General features: G+C 52.2%; 7 protein-coding genes across 7 annotated transcripts; 4 read left to right on the top strand and 3 right to left on the bottom strand.

Annotated features, from left to right (window-relative positions):
* Positions 1-573: 573 nt before the first annotated feature.
* TRIREDRAFT_109357 (uncharacterized protein) lies at positions 574-1,686 on the top strand (the record flags this gene model as incomplete). The annotated part of the gene is made up of 2 exons (XM_006967053.1): positions 574-1,475; positions 1,545-1,686. 2 exons carry the CDS (start codon positions 574-576, stop codon positions 1,684-1,686), a joined length of 1,044 nt encoding a protein of 347 aa, XP_006967115.1.
* A 551-nt stretch (positions 1,687-2,237) lies between these two features.
* Positions 2,238-3,329, top strand: TRIREDRAFT_64937 (uncharacterized protein; the record flags this gene model as incomplete). Its single annotated transcript, XM_006967052.1, has 5 exons — positions 2,238-2,279; positions 2,341-2,499; positions 2,562-2,668; positions 2,740-3,056; positions 3,139-3,329. The coding sequence occupies 5 exons, from the start codon at positions 2,238-2,240 to the stop codon at positions 3,327-3,329; spliced, it is 816 nt and encodes a 271-aa protein (XP_006967114.1).
* A 281-nt stretch (positions 3,330-3,610) lies between these two features.
* TRIREDRAFT_22804 (uncharacterized protein) lies at positions 3,611-5,921 on the bottom strand (the record flags this gene model as incomplete). Its single annotated transcript, XM_006966870.1, has 6 exons — positions 5,503-5,921; positions 5,375-5,437; positions 5,304-5,311; positions 4,691-5,245; positions 3,761-4,628; positions 3,611-3,694 (listed from the first exon to the last, which is right to left on the bottom strand). The coding sequence occupies exons 1-6, from the start codon at positions 5,824-5,826 to the stop codon at positions 3,611-3,613; spliced, it is 1,902 nt and encodes a 633-aa protein (XP_006966932.1). The 5' UTR covers positions 5,827-5,921.
* A 742-nt stretch (positions 5,922-6,663) lies between these two features.
* On the bottom strand, positions 6,664-8,449 carry TRIREDRAFT_65098 (Hypothetical protein; the record flags this gene model as incomplete). The annotated part of the gene is made up of 5 exons (XM_006966957.1): positions 6,664-6,913; positions 6,982-7,358; positions 7,419-7,819; positions 7,889-8,102; positions 8,159-8,449. 5 exons carry the CDS (start codon positions 8,447-8,449, stop codon positions 6,664-6,666), a joined length of 1,533 nt encoding a protein of 510 aa, XP_006967019.1.
* Positions 8,450-9,484: 1,035 nt separating this feature from the next.
* Positions 9,485-10,359, top strand: TRIREDRAFT_109353 (uncharacterized protein; the record flags this gene model as incomplete). Its single annotated transcript, XM_006967051.1, has 4 exons — positions 9,485-9,609; positions 9,732-9,857; positions 9,970-10,245; positions 10,311-10,359. Coding segments are annotated over 4 exons (576 nt in total), but the record flags the coding sequence as incomplete, so codon positions are not given.
* A 167-nt stretch (positions 10,360-10,526) lies between these two features.
* On the bottom strand, positions 10,527-11,564 carry TRIREDRAFT_40808 (uncharacterized protein; the record flags this gene model as incomplete). The annotated part of the gene is made up of 2 exons (XM_006966876.1): positions 10,527-10,626; positions 10,684-11,564. Coding segments are annotated over 2 exons (981 nt in total), but the record flags the coding sequence as incomplete, so codon positions are not given.
* A 1,447-nt stretch (positions 11,565-13,011) lies between these two features.
* TRIREDRAFT_109351 (uncharacterized protein) lies at positions 13,012-14,863 on the top strand (the record flags this gene model as incomplete). Its single annotated transcript, XM_006967050.1, has 6 exons — positions 13,012-13,278; positions 13,347-13,563; positions 13,624-13,691; positions 13,771-14,091; positions 14,164-14,537; positions 14,602-14,863. 6 exons carry the CDS (start codon positions 13,012-13,014, stop codon positions 14,861-14,863), a joined length of 1,509 nt encoding a protein of 502 aa, XP_006967112.1.
* Between the last annotated feature and the right edge of the window lie 34 nt (positions 14,864-14,897).

The following is a 14,897-nucleotide window of genomic DNA, read 5'->3' as shown; positions in this document are numbered from 1 at the left end:
CCTTGGAAAGCCTGACCATGCGGGAAGCCCGCTTCGATGCGAGGAATGCAATCCATCGGAGTTGTTATTCAACAGAGGCTTCGGGCCAATACAGGCCGCCTCGGCAATCCGTCAAGTGCGCGGTTGTTGGTCGATGCTTCTCGGCAGCAGCGGGTCGGCCTGAGCGTTTTGCCGAACAGGGATCAGCAGCAGCATCTCCAGCCTGACAAATGTCAAGCATCAGGAGCTCCTTGAGAAGTGCTTCGGATTCCTTCAGGAGGGAATGTCTTATCATTGTGAGATTGTGTGGGTTTCATGTTGACCATCTCAATGCTGGACTTCAAGGGTTGTACCGGTGTGATGCTTAATCGGGAACGGGCCGTGGATCAGGCCAGAGAGCTTGTACGACGTATATATAGCATCCTCCTCTGAGGAGCGGAGGGGGGGTTTGGGTATACAGTGATTGGCAGATGATATATGTCTTATCTCAGCTTTGCCATTTCTGTATCACTTTACCTCTTCCTCCTCTGCTAATTCGAAACAAAAACGAGTTCAAGTCGAGTCAGCAAGTCTCCCCTGAACCGTATCGCTGCTATGTCCAGCCAACTCGAAAGCAAGGCTCCATCCGAAGCCACCGCGCTGGGCTTCCTACGGCGCCAATTCACTCGTCCGAAGCCCCTACCAGCAGGCCTGTCTCTCGCAGGCAAAGTCGCCATTGTCACCGGCAGCAATGTCGGACTCGGGCTCTCAGCATGCCGACAGCTGCTCCAGCTCGGACTATCCCACCTGATCATGGCAGTTCGGTCACAAGCAAAGGGCGATGCGGCGGCGGCTCAGTTGCGGACGGACTTTGCTTCCGCTACTGTATCTGTCTGGATCGTCGACATGGAGTCGTATGACTCCGTGCGTGCTTTTGCTAATCGGTGCGAGAGCTTGGAGAGGATCGATGTTGTGATTCTGAATGCTGGGCTGACTATGGCGCCGTACACTGTTGCAAGGGCAACGGGGAATGAACTCATGCTGCAGGTCAATTACTTGTCAACGGCCCTGTTGACGATCCTGCTTCTGCCAGTTCTGAAAGCGAAGAAGATTGCTGGTTCGTCGCAGCCGCCTGTTCTCAGCATTGTTGGCTCGGATGCAATGTATCACAACCAGATGGAGCTGCGAGGCCCGATCCTGCCACAGTTCCAACGGGCAGACACGTTTACACAGTTTGCGTGGTATGGAAAGACGAAGCTGCTTCAGGCACTGTTTGTCTCCAAGCTGGCTGAGTTTGTCAGTCCGCGCGATGTCATTGTCAATGTGTCGAATCCGGGCATGACGGATGGCACCGACTTCTTCCGCGGATATCCTACCTGGGCAAAGAGGCTGTTTGGAATTGCGCAGTGGATGCTGGCAAGGTCGGTGGATGTTGGTGCTTCAACGTATCTGGATGCTGTTCTGGTGCAGGGAGAGAAGAGCCATGGGTCGTTTACGAGTGACTGGACGATTAAGCCGTAAGTGACACCCTCCCCCCCCCTTTCAGCCTTGACGAATGTTTGAGTAGACGATTGAGACATGCGTAGATATCCCAAGGTTTGGTATACGCCGCAAGGAAGAAGTTTCACAGAGAGGCTTTGGGAGGAGACAATGGAAGAGTTGAGCTTTGTGGGCGCCTCGAAGATATTGGGTGATTTGAGGCAGAGCTCAACAGGCAGCATGCAATGAATGATATAAGCGGCCGAAATCAACAATTGCAGAGAAATCATAGCACCAATGAGATTAAATACGGCCTTAGATATGAATGAATAGCATCCTTAGCCTAATAAAGTTGTATTTCAAAAACATGGTTAATTCCACAGACTCATCTCATACAGGCTCAATTTCTCGACTCACAGTCCCGGGGTTTCCCACTCTGGCAGCGCAAGACATCCCGCCTTCGCCGAGTCTACGAATGCAAACATGGAATCCCGCAGAATACTTAGTTACACGGCCGCTGGAAAACAGGGTGTCCATGGTCGATATCTGTTAGGTGGGACGCGGAAAGCGAGCGTTGGGCGCACCTACGCACGTACGACTCTTCGTGTAGGTATGTATGTCACTCACCCACCCACAGCTCCCCTCTGTTCATATCCCCAATTATTTAAACACTCTTCTTCCTCATCACGCCGGACTCGCTATATAAAAGAACTCTGTTCGCCAACACACGTCCTTTTACTTTTGTTGATATATATCACTCTAGGTCCTACATCTCCTGAACATTGACGACGCTCAACAAGATGCCTTCCTATGTCATCACTGGCGCCTCTAGAGGCCTGGGCGTGCGTATCAACTCAATAAAACAACCTCAAGAAAGAGACCTCATTGATCGCATGGATACAGTTCGAGTTTCTCCGCCAGCTCTCCAGCGACTCCAACAACATCGTCATCGGCCTCGTCCGAAACAAAGCCGCAACCGACCAAGCAGTCGCCCACGAGCTCGCAGGCCGCTCCAACATTCACATCCTGGAAGCTGACATTACCGACTACGAGGCCATCAAGGTGACAACCAGTCCAATTCTGATGCCTCAGAGCCTCACCTCCTGACACAAAAACACTTGCAGCATGCCGTAGCAGAGACTGCCAGAATCACAGGCGGCACGCTCGACTACCTCATCGCCAATGCAGCATATGTCTCTGAATTTGACGCCTACGACCCCATCGGCGTCCTGTAAGCCAACCCCTCCTCCCTCACTCTTCACCCTCCCAACAGTCGAAAGCTAACAATTTCTCCCCCAACAGAGGCGAAAACCCCCAAGCCCTCGAACAAGACCTCCTCAAATCCTTCAAAGTAAACGTCATAGCAAACGTCCACCTCTTCAACCTCTACATGCCCCTCATCCTCGCCGGCACCACCAAGAAAGTCATCACCCTGTCCACGGGCATGGCGGATCTCGACTCGATGAACAAGTACGAGCTGCACGTTGCGCCTGGCTACGCCATCAGCAAGGCGGCTATGAATGTGGCGGTTGGCAAGTTTCATGCGCAGTATAAGAAGGAGGGGGTTTTGTTTATGAGTATTTGTCCGGGCGTGGTTGATACCGGACACTACAAGAATGGTATGAAATGCTCCTCTCCCCCCTCGCTTCTGTGATGGCCCTGTTTGTGGACTGCCGGCTGACCAGTTGATGAACTTTCTAGCGACCCCGGAGCAAATGGAGAAGCTGGGGGACATGTTTCAAAAGTTTGTGCTGAACAATCCCGACTTCAAGGGCCCGGCAAAGGCAGAGGATGCTGTCAGGAGTGTCATTTCTGTGTGGGAGAATGCAAGCATCGAGGGTGGCAGCGGTGGTTCGTACGTGTCCCATCATGGGAACAAGAAGTGGCTGTAAACCGAGTCATCTAGACCAGGCGACTCTGCCTAAAGGCACCTACCCAAGACATAGCAAGACATCGAAGGGCCATACTTATCTGGCTGTCACGTCCCTGGTTGCATGACACCGCAAGTCAGGCACATTCACTACTAGTAAGGAAAGCTCAGCATGCTCTGGATGTGGTATGTTTTCTTCTGTTTTTTTTTTTTCTCTACCGTTTGTTTCGTCCTTGTCCCTTTGTATCTGCAGTCAGGCCGTCCAAACATGATTTTTTGAAGCTCCTTTCTGTCCAAAGACTCTTAGGCATTCTTGCCAGAGTCTTCCTTCAAAGCAACAATGCGGTTGAGCACAATCTTGTCATCAGTGCTATCCGAGTCGAGAGCCTGTCAAAAGAAGAGAAATGGTTAGCATCAGTGACACGCTTTGTGGTGTAGTGGGCAATGACTCACAAAGTAGGCAACACGCATGGCCTGGAATCGCACTGTCTCGGGGCCAACCTCTCCCGTCTTCTCGCCCTCGGCTGCGGGCCACGGCGCGCGTTGCTTCACCTCGTGGAAGCCGGTCTCAATCAACGCGTTTGGCCAGATGGTCTCGCTGTTGGGGTTCACATCGCTCAAAAGCCCGCCAGGCGCAGAGCCGGGACTGTCCGACTTGAACAGCGCCTCGTGGATGCGGACTTCGGCCGGGAGCGAGCCCTCGGGCACCCACTGGATGTACGTCTTGGGCTTCTTGCCCTCCTTGTCGTAGACGGCCCGAATCTCCTTGATGGCACCTGTTGTTTCGTCCTTGGTGAAAGACACAGCCTTGATGGGGTGAGGAACGTTCAGGAGGCCGACGGTCTTGCCCGGAGCCAGACGGAAGTAGTCCTTGCTGTCCACCTCGCGGAAGTCTGAGCGGTCAATGTACACAGTCTTGGTGAGGCGAACGGTGTGAGATCCCAGCTTGGGGTCCTTGGGAGAGAAGGGGATGTCGAGGTCCTGCTCTTCGCCGTCTTCAATCACGACCGGAACCGGGTCTAGGACCAGCATGAGGCGGGGAACGGTCCGCTCGAGATAGACTCGGATGGACTGCTCGAATCGCTTGATGCTGACCTGGGTGATGGAGGTGGTGACGCCAAGCTCGTAGATGAAAGAAAGCAGCGCGCCGGGGGGGATGCCTCGTCGTCGGATTCCCTTGATGGTGTACAGGCGCGGGTCGTCCCATCCGCGAACAACGTTGCTCTCAATTAATGTTCTCAGTCCTCTCTTGCTCATGATGGTGCCGCTGAGGTTCAGGCGGCCGTACTCGCGCTGCATGGGCTGGAAGTCCACCAGAAGCCTGCGCCTCAAGGTTAGCTGAGGATTGCCACTAAGGAGAATCCTGCCGGCAACTCGACTCACTTGTTCAGCCACTCATAGCTCTCCCGGGACATGATGAACTCGGTGGTACACAAGCTGTGCGTGATGCCCTCAAAGCTATCGCAGAGGCAGTGCGCAAAGTCGTATGTGGGATATATCCGCCATTTCGTACCCGTTCGGTAGTGCGGCTCCTGGTCCTTGGGGATTCGGTAGGCGGCAATATCCCACATCTGGGGGTTGGGGTTGTTGACAATGTCCTGCTTCATGCGCAACCAGGCGCTCCTGGGCTCATACTCTCCATCGCGCATGCCACGGAACTTCCTGAGGTTGGTCTCGACATCCTGGTTCGCGTGCTCGCATCGGTATCTGGGGCTCAAGCCGTCTTCGCCGCCACGCTGCTTCTTTGTTTCGACATCGTCGCAGTGGCACACGTAGGCCTTTTCCATCTTGATGAGCTTCTCGGCGAGGTCGTACATTCGCTGGTAGTTGTCGGACGCGTAGGTGATTTCGCTGGGGGTGAAGCCTAGCCATCGGATCGTCTCTTCAATGGCAACAAAGTATTCGCCCTTTTCGGCGTCGGGGTTCGTGTCGTCGAATCTAGGGCGAGCATGTCAGCAGAGTGCCATGTTGGCCAAGAGCTGATGAGCGTTGCTACCTGAGGATCTATGACCTGTCAGCAACACGCGCTTCCAACAAACACCAATGTCCCAAGGGAGGGATACTCACAGTTCGGCCGCCGTGATACCGGGCAAATCCAAAGTTGACAGCAATCGCCTTGGCATGTCCAAGCTACCACAATGTCAGTGACTGATCGATCGATCGACAAGTCCAGGCAGTCAAAGAAGTCGCATTACATGAAGATAGCCGTTGGGCTCGGGCGGGAAGCGCGTCACCACCTCCTTGGACGGCCGCAGCTTGTAGACCTCGTTGAGGAAGCCCTGCTTGAACATGGCGTCCGGGTCGATGACGCGCTCCTCGGGCTTCGCAGGCTTGGCCGCGGGCTGGGCGCTGCTGCTCTTGTCCTGCTGGGCGTTGCTGCGGTTGGCGGCGGCGGCGGCCTTTCTGGCGCGCTTCTGGATGCGCTTCTTGAGCTCGTTCTTGGTCACCATGTCGCCCGTCTCCTCGTCTAGCACGAGCTTGGCGACATTGTCGGCCACCTTGTCGACCGCGTCAGCCATGGCGGGCGGTGGGTGTCTCGTGGCTGGTGAGAGTGTGTGAGTGAGTGTGTGTGTCTGTGTTCTTCGTGTCTCTCTCGAGCTGCTCGGGCTTTCAAACCGTCGTTTGTCGTGTGGTTGAGGCTTCGTTGGACTGCTTCTGATATAGAATCAATTTGTTCGGTTGGAGTGAGTCAAGCGATGAAAGAAGAGAGAAGCTGCCCCGCCGCGGGGCACGTGCACCCCTCACTCACCGCACGATAAGAAAGATAAGGCACCTCAAAGAAGAGGCGAGATAGCCTCAATTTCGGCTTCGTCTACCTAAGGTATTATCCTTTCCCTTTCCCTCTTGTTTCGTACCTATGTAATCAATTGCGTGGTCTCGCTTATCATCTTATTCTTTCCAGGCCGCATATCAAGCTGGTTGCGGCCAAAGCCTCGAGCTGGATGCCTTCAGCCATACCGCTTTGGTGCGATATAGCCCGGCCTTTCAAGCTGCTAGGGGTGCTTGGGCCTTACCAGCTCGGTTTAACAATCAGGTCAATATCGCCAAACTATCTGCCAACCGTCAAGTGACTATGTGACTCATGAAGCCCCTTGACGATGACTGTACCTATCTTCTCCAACCTCTGGAACTCTGATTCGACATGCATTGACGCACATGAGAACGAGTCTATCCGAGCATGAGGCTGAGCCAAGTTCATCGTCAGGCAAAAAGAGCGAGACTGGTACGTGTACTCCTAAACAAAGCGAACGATACATTTACAAAATCTAACTAGCAGGTCTACACCGGTGCGATACAATGTAGATAGACGATATGACCGGACAAGAGAGAACGTGTACAAAAGCCCCAAGGTGCCTTCAGTAAGTGACAATCGGGTTATACCACCTAAACTTGTTGCGAGGGTCATACTTGGCCTTGAGAGCCCTCAGCCTGCTCAGCTGCCCATCATACCCATAGATGGACTCGAGCGGCTCGTTTCCAACAGCATAATTGACATATGTTGCGCGTCGACGACCGGGCTGGCTTGCATACCAGATGTCCACCGTCTTATCTGCCCAAGCTCGAGCAAAGCCCTCCAGTGGTGGTGGAGCGGCGACTGCAAAGAAGCTACGTGGCTTATTGTTAGGCTGGAGCTCTATCACGAGGATGGGTTGTTTGTCCTGGACAACACTTACACGAGCAGGTACTCGTCTCGATGGGGATATGACGAGGAACTGGGATCGATTGCCTGGGTCGCCTTTGACGAATAGCCCTCGAAGAAGACACGAGCTCCAGGTGCAAGGCCAGGGTTCTGTGCGATCCGCTTGTTGAAGAGCTTGTAGATCTCGCGCTGAGAGCTGACGTTGTACGTCTGAAGCCATGTGGTGCTTCCGACATATGGCTGCGAGCTGCAAGAAGCGCTGTTGATGTCCGTCTGCTGGGCCACAAGGAGATCGGGGTAGGACACGTCGTCCTTTGTGCTTGATATCGCGGGAATAGCGTTGAAGGGAGCCAGCAGCTTTTCAGCGTCTGCAGCAGGACCATCGTAGGCAAAAGACCAGATGATAACAGCCTGTTCCAAGAAAGTTTAGATTGCAAACATACCTGACCCGAATCTCGCCGCTTTACTCACCTCAGTTTTACTAATATCGGGCTCGATGGAAAATTGCCCAAAGTTGACGCCCATGAGCGCCGGAATCTGCCCCTTCCCCTGGAACTTGTTCAGGGCTTCAAAGACCTTCTCCAGCTTATCTTGCGACCAGACATAGTTATGGTAGTGCCAAGTGCTGGCATTCCGCTGGTAAATCTTGATGTAGGCGCTCGTCACGATACCAAAGTTATGGCCAGCACCCTTCATGGCCCAGAAGAGGTCGCTGTTAGACTTGGCACTGACGGTGATTGCTGTTCCGTTGGCGAGGACAACGTTAAGACTGATAAAGTTGTCTGAGATGAGGCCATGTTGGCCCTGGTATCGACCGAGACCACCCCCCAGAGCTGGTCCGAGGAGACCGACACAGCCATTGCTTCCGGTAGCTGGGACAGGCACGCATCCACGTCTCAGAATGTGTCTTTTGAGAGATATTCAAGAAGAAGGTCACTTACGCGCAATATATCCATCGTTCCAGAGCTTCTTAATACTCAGATCAGCGTACACGCCACCCTGGAACAGTGCAGACTTCTTGTCGGGCTGAATGGTGATTCCAGTGAGCTTAGACAGGTTGATTTCAATGCCCCTAAACTTGGAAATTGTGCTAGAAGAACCATGGCCTCTGCTATATGCGAGAAAGTCAATGCTGTTCTGGTAACAATATTTGACCTATGGAAGGCAGTCAGACATTTGCGTACACTTGAAAAATCAGAGGTTCAACCTACAATTTTGGCCACATCTGACTCCTGGGCAACTTCAATGACCACTTGGATATCTGCCGGCATAGATCGAGTGCTCCATCTCTCTGTGGCTTCCGCAAAGGCAGGGTTGGAAGGGCCAAATATCAGGGCCCCTTTGGAGAGTGTCCTGCCAAGGTCATTCTGGACTTGCTTTGGAGACACGGCTCTGGAGACATCCACTGCTCGGAAATAGTGAGGAACGATTGGGCTACTCGACACAAGGCTTGGGAGAAGTGCCAGGCCAGATGCCAACAGGCTACAAACTCTTGAATGCATGGCCTGTTCTCAGAGGTTGAAAAAGATTGTCGAAGCGTGTTGTGCGAGCAGATAGAGAGCGAGCAGACGAATCAGTCAAATAGTTCCAGCCATTGTAGCATACCGTCGACTATGGAGTCAACGAAGACGCCTTCATTCCGAGAGACCATGCTTCAGGGCTATCATGACTCTCAATCCGTATCCTCTGAATCCATTATCGCTCCTCGAAGTTTCAGGCATATCCGGTGCTGAGCATCAGGATGACATCCATTGGGGCTGAAGGTTTATGTCAAGGATGGCCAACAACCCAGGTAGCCTAGAGGCTCCCGGGGCTGAATACGAGCAAAAGACGCTATATCGAGCCTGCAATACCATATAGATGACATGTTGTTGTACGACGTCCGTATTTGCACGCATCAAAGCGCGACTCACCGGGAATGCGGCACGAATATTGCAAGCCTATAGTGTCAGCTGCCAGGCATAGGACGCACAATGGGAATCAACCGTCAGACTTAATTCTTCATGGTCAGGGGGAGCTGTGGCGTGCTGGGAGCCTAGAACGAGAACGCCAGGGCTGTCTAAAGGCCAGCCTCACCATCACTCAATTTCTATTGACTCAATCGAGGAACTGCATGCTCTAAACCCGAATCTCCCAAGAATTCTGGAATACTGCCTAGGTCGCAGGACAATACTATAAAGGAGCTCCCCAAGGATCAGGGCAAGTAATGTGGCGGCTGAACCATGTCAAGGAAGCAGTCAGACAACCCCACGCCTGGTTGTGCGCCCCCAAGGTGGTGGCTGTTTATTGCACGGCCCGATATTGTATGCCTTCTTGATAGACTTACGCCGAATTGCCCTCGCTGGAGTAAAAACAATAGACGAGCAAGATTGTCTCTCCATCCTACGTCCATTTTTCAGCGCATATCTAAGGTGCGTCTGATCCGCAGTATTAAACACTCTTCCCGATAAGCCCCCTACTCACACAATCACGTTTTCCGTCTCCTTTTGAGTATTGTGCCGATGCCACACTAGTCATTTCACCTTCACCAAGAAACAATGGTCCGTGCTTGGCAGCTGTGGCTTTCGCCTCGTCCGCAGCGCTCGATGATTGCGTCCAGCTCGCACATCTACTCCAACGACGACGCCGCACTTTTCGAGTTCCTAAGGGAAGAGGATGGCAGGTGGGTGGTGAGAGAGACTCACTACATCGATAATCCCTTGGTAAAAAAGGGGTTGTCTGGCCCGCCACTGTAAAACGCCCTAGCCAGTCGATCTTGTTGCCTTGGATGCTGACCTCGGATAGGCACATACACTGGAAGCAGTCTGAGTACTTCCAAGTTGAGAAGGGCGTGATTGGAATTCATAGGAATGGTAAGGAAATCAGGGCCACAAAGGATGACGGCGTCATTGAGGTGCCAGCTGGTACGAGGTGAGTGTTCCTCTTCCTCTTCCTTTATTCCTTCAAGCCTTCGGCTACCTTCAGATCCCTTTCCCCCTGATATTCAGTCAGCCTCGTGTCTCATAATACTCCGTAGGCACAGATTTTGGTCCCATCCTTCCAACCAAGAGGATCTAGTCTTCAAGGTTTGGGCTGAACCTCAAGGCTTAGACAACAGCTTTGATGAAAGATTCATCCGCAACCTCATCGGGTACCAGAGAGACTGTCATTCTGCACAGTTGGCGCCATCAGTGTTTCAGCTCATGCTGATATGCTATGATTGCGCAACTCTGGCCACACCACCATTCTGGATGCCACTATGGCTTCTTGGATCGCTCCAGTATATCCTTGCGTACTGGGTTGGGGGCTATCTGCTAGGGTACGTCTGCCAATTCGCGGTCTATTTCTGTCGTTTGCCATACACTAATACTGACCATGCGGTAGGTACAAGCCGTCATATCCCGAATACTACGAGGATTTGAAGGAAGAGGAGGTAATTCGAAAGAGAGTATGATGGCGATGGCAAAATGGCATTTTTGGAACTACAATCTAGATAATGTTGACAACAGAAGAGCATCCATTAACGCTTGATACTGGTGTGTAAGAGGAGATCTCCAAGTCTTGATCTCAATCCTTCGTTTAATTTACGACTTCTTGTATAACCTTCTCCAGGTGAGCAAACGACAGCTCGGCCATTGTCTCATCCCATAGCTGTTTGCCTATCTCTTGGGCTTCGGGCTGGTAGATGATCGGAGCCATCCTAGTATTCTGTTAGCCAGCAATGTCCATCTTTACGCACTACAGAGGCAATACTCACGGCCGTATCTCGCCATCCTCGGTGTATTGCCCGTGAGCATCTTGTCCAAAGCTAACAGCAGCATGCACTATAGAGAGTGCTCCGACGGAACTCGGCTTTCCCACTATTCGCCTGAAGCCGTTGATGAGGGCGCCCGTAAGAGTGCCATCTCCGTCTCTCGTGAGAGCCGTTCCGTAGCAGAAGCCTGGGTTTACCGCATCGATCGTGACGATAGACGCTGGTACCCTCTTGGCCAGTTCCGTAAGGTAAAATTGACCAAGAAGCTTGCTTACTCCATATCGCTCTTGCATGTCCCACTTCTCCGACTTTTTCTTGAAGTTGGACAGAATGGGCCGCAATTCTCGCTCTTTGAACTCGACCCAGGCCGCCGTATCGGACGAGACGAGGACTAGGCGGCCTGGAGAAGCTCCTGATTTTGGCTTGAGAGCATCTAGGAGGAGCGTCATTAGAAGCATGCTAGAGAGGTAATTAATCTGGACGCATTGCTCGTAACCGGTATTCGGGTTGAACGTTTCTTTGGCTTGGAACAACCCAGCGTTCAAAATGGCAATGTCCAGGCGGTCCAGCGCTTTTGCTTTCTCCGCAAATTGCGTGATGGACTCGTATGACGATAGGTCCAGATTCCAGACTGCAACCTCTTCAGGCGCGGCTCCCGTATCAGCGAGTAGCTCTTTTCGAGCAGCCTCGCCCTTTGACTCAGAGCGCACGGCAAGGATGAGCTTGGAGAGTCCTAGACGTAACAGCTGGCGAGCTGTCTCCAAGCCAAGGCCACTGTTGGAGCCGGTGACGATAGCGACTTTGCCGGAGAGAGTCACATCTTGGGCTAGGGGCAGCGTTTTCCCAAGCAGCTGACGATACAGCCACTGCGACCTGCTCGCCTCTTTCTCAGGCGTAATGGAGAATTGAGGAGGCGCCATAGCTGGGAGTCGAGAGGATGCTGTTGTTTTGGGGTACGAGGATTGACAAGTTTGGGACAGATGGTGGGAGGTCTTGCTTGCTTCAGCCACCTACCTACCTTGGCCAGCTAACGCCTGGAAATGGCGAGGGAGGAAATGTGCTTGGGGCCAACAGCTTTGAGATTTGGGCGTGCCCTCAAGCGCGGAAGAGCGGGGGAACTGCGTGCCCGAGCGAGGTCGAGTTGGACAATGCGGTTGTACAGGTGACACAAGTGATGTAATGTGAAGATTCCTACCTAACAAAGAGAAGCACCTACCAGCTGAGAAGCTCCGATGGATGATGTGGCATTGATTGGTGCTGTGAACCTGCTCTGATGAGAGGAGGAAGCAGGCACCAATGCTGGTCAAGGCTCTACACCAATCCCCCTGAAGCAACGCGATTCCTTAGGACCTTGGTCCATCGTTAAGAGTATTGTATTGCCGCCATCCATCGAGCACTGACATCAAATAGCAAGGCTAACCACTCAGTACTCGATCATCCCACACGCGTTGCACTACCTGTGAAAGCACATAGGAGGAACAGCCAGCTGCAAAGGCCAAGTCTGACACAAGTGAAGAGACTCGGCGTGGAGATAGCTAAAGAGGCGTTGTGTGGACGGATATTGCTGCTGGCGTCGGATATCCAAGAATAAGCACCTGTGCTGCCTTTACTGTTTGGCGCATCCTCACTCCGGATATACCCACGTACATCCTGCTGTGCCAGATTACTCGCACACTGCCGTCGAGTCGATGCATGCCATCATTCGCTTTGCATTGCGCAGTTCGGACTTCGGGCTTTACTACGCCTACGCCGCATGAGATCTCTCCGGCTGGTGCCAGCACGCCCCCACCACCTACTCGGATCCCGAAGCCTTAGCAAAGGCTCCATTGAGCCCCTTGCCGATCAGGCACATATCCGAGATGTTGCTTACCGGGCTATCGGATTCCTTCTGCTAGGTCGGGCTGAGGTTGTGTAGAACGGGAGACAGATAGTTTGTCTAGTAAGGCACCGTAATTGCAAGCCTCCTTCATGTAATGTCGAGCTTCACATGTTGATATGAGGATGCAGGATCTAGCTGGAGCCTACAAGGCACATTCGATACCCCTGCCTCATTGAGGTAAACGAGCTGAGAAGATCTGCTACAGGCGTTTCAAGCGTTCTTGCCATCAGAGCGTCTAGATGATTTGAGTAATTCCTACGATTGCTATTCTAGGAGAGAGAATCGCAGTGTGTGTCAGCCGTGATGATATTGAGCAAGCTTCTTCGTATAGAGTATAGATAAATAGTGGCTACGAATAGCTCGAGCCATAGAGAATGGATAAAGAGCAGACCAGATACATTCTTTCAGTATTGTTACATACCTTTTTCGTTTCGCTATTCACCCTCATTACAATGGCAAGGCCGTGGATTTTGTCAATCATTGCTTTCATCGGCATTCTGACGAATGCTGTTGCTCTTCCTCAGGACTACGGTGATTTGCCTACAGTCGATCTGAAGCCTCTACTGATTGACCCTGTCCGTAAATGGTCGGCCAATACAACCGTTTCATTCCCCAACTCGCCTGCTTTTGAAGCTTCTACGGAGCGCTGGACAATCGCCGACCCGCCAACGTACATTGCTGCTATACGGCCCGGGACCGAAGGAGATATTAGCAAAGTCGTAAGTGGTGTGCAATCAACTCGAGTACGAACCCGTCAATGAACGGTCAATTCCCTGACAACATCTAGATCAATCTTGCCAGGTCGAGAAGATTCCCATTCTTGACTCGTGGAGCCGGCCACGGCTATTCCGCCAGCTTGGGGAAATTCCAGCATGGCTTATCTCTGGACTTGAGTCAATGGAAGTCTCTCAAGATCGACAAAAAGGCCCAGACGCTCACCGTTGGGCCTGGTGTTACCTTTGCTGATATCTTCGACCCTTTGTTCAACGCCGGATTCTATATTCGTACGCACAACTTCTCCTCCGACGCATAATCCAGACCCTCGAGAACTGACAATTGGATAGAAACCGGCAGCTGCTCATGCCCCTCAATGATTGGTGTTACCATCGGTGGTGGCATTGGAAGATTAATGGTATGACCCTTTCCCTCTTACTCTGTACAACTACAACCGGGCTACGCTCTCGTATTCATGCATCTTGCAACCACTACAGGGGAAATATGGCCTCTTGATGGACGCACTTCAGTCTGTCCGCCTTGTCGGAGCTGATGGCAAGGTGAAGACCGTCTCGGCAACTTCTCACCCTGATCTGTGGTGGGGAGTCCTCGGTGCTGGCGCCAACTTTGGTGTCATTACGTCTGCTACGTACAAGATCCATCCATTGGTCAACAACGGGGATGTTTTTCTTGCCGACTTCTTTCTTCCTGCGTCTAGGAGTCGGGAGTACTTTGATATGGTAGAGACGTACTACAGCAATGCCTCTGCCAATGTCGCTCAAATTGTCATTGGAAGCTGGAATAGAACCACCAACTCGGTAAGTCTCGTCTTATACACACCCGAATATGAGGGTTGAATAGTGGCAGCAGAAGATATTGACGAAACTTAGGTCCAAGTTGGTGGCAACTGGGTCTATTACGGACCCGAGGAGGAGGCGCGTAGGGAACTGGCTCCAGTGTTCAATCTTAATGCGACATCAGTCACCAGAGTGGTCAAATGGAACCAAATCATCAACAGGTCAGGTGGCGGCTTTGACAAGTTTGTCTGCCAGCCGAACCAGCCGCGTTCTCTCTACAGTCTGAATCAGAAGATCTACTCTGCGGATGGCTACCAGCGGGGTTTCAAGAAGATTGAGAAGTACTTTCATGACTATCCTGGTGGGCGAGATACGACTCTGGTCTATGAGATTTTTCCCAACCAGGCAGTGGCTGCTGTGCCTGATGATGCGACTTCATTTCCGTGGAGAGATTTCAAGGGCTTCATGTAAGTAACTCTTGGACTTCCATCACGTTCTTCTCCTTTGTTTTGTCGAAGCTGATGATCATAGTCAAACAAATTTTGCTTGGGCGGCTGGAGATGAAGTCACGGCCAAAGCGTCTGAGAAGCTCGGGGAGGAGCTGCGCAATGACTTTTCTGCCACGTCAGGGTATTCCGAGCAGGCGATTTTCGTAAACTACGCCCGCGGAGATGAGTCTATCGAGAATGTCTACGGCAAACGAAAGCTACCTCGCCTGGCAAAGTTGAAGAAGAAGTATGATCCGTCAAATCTTTTTGCATACAACCATCCTCTTCCAACACAGTATCCATGAGGCATCCAGAGGCACTTTTGTGTTTGACAAGACA

The sequence above is a fragment of the Trichoderma reesei genome, assembly GCF_000167675.1.
Source record: "Trichoderma reesei QM6a unplaced genomic scaffold TRIREscaffold_15, whole genome shotgun sequence".
Classification (NCBI taxonomy): Eukaryota; Fungi; Ascomycota; class Sordariomycetes; order Hypocreales; family Hypocreaceae; genus Trichoderma; species Trichoderma reesei.
Note: the sequence above shows the minus strand (reverse complement) of the source record. Positions and strands in the feature narration are given on the sequence as shown.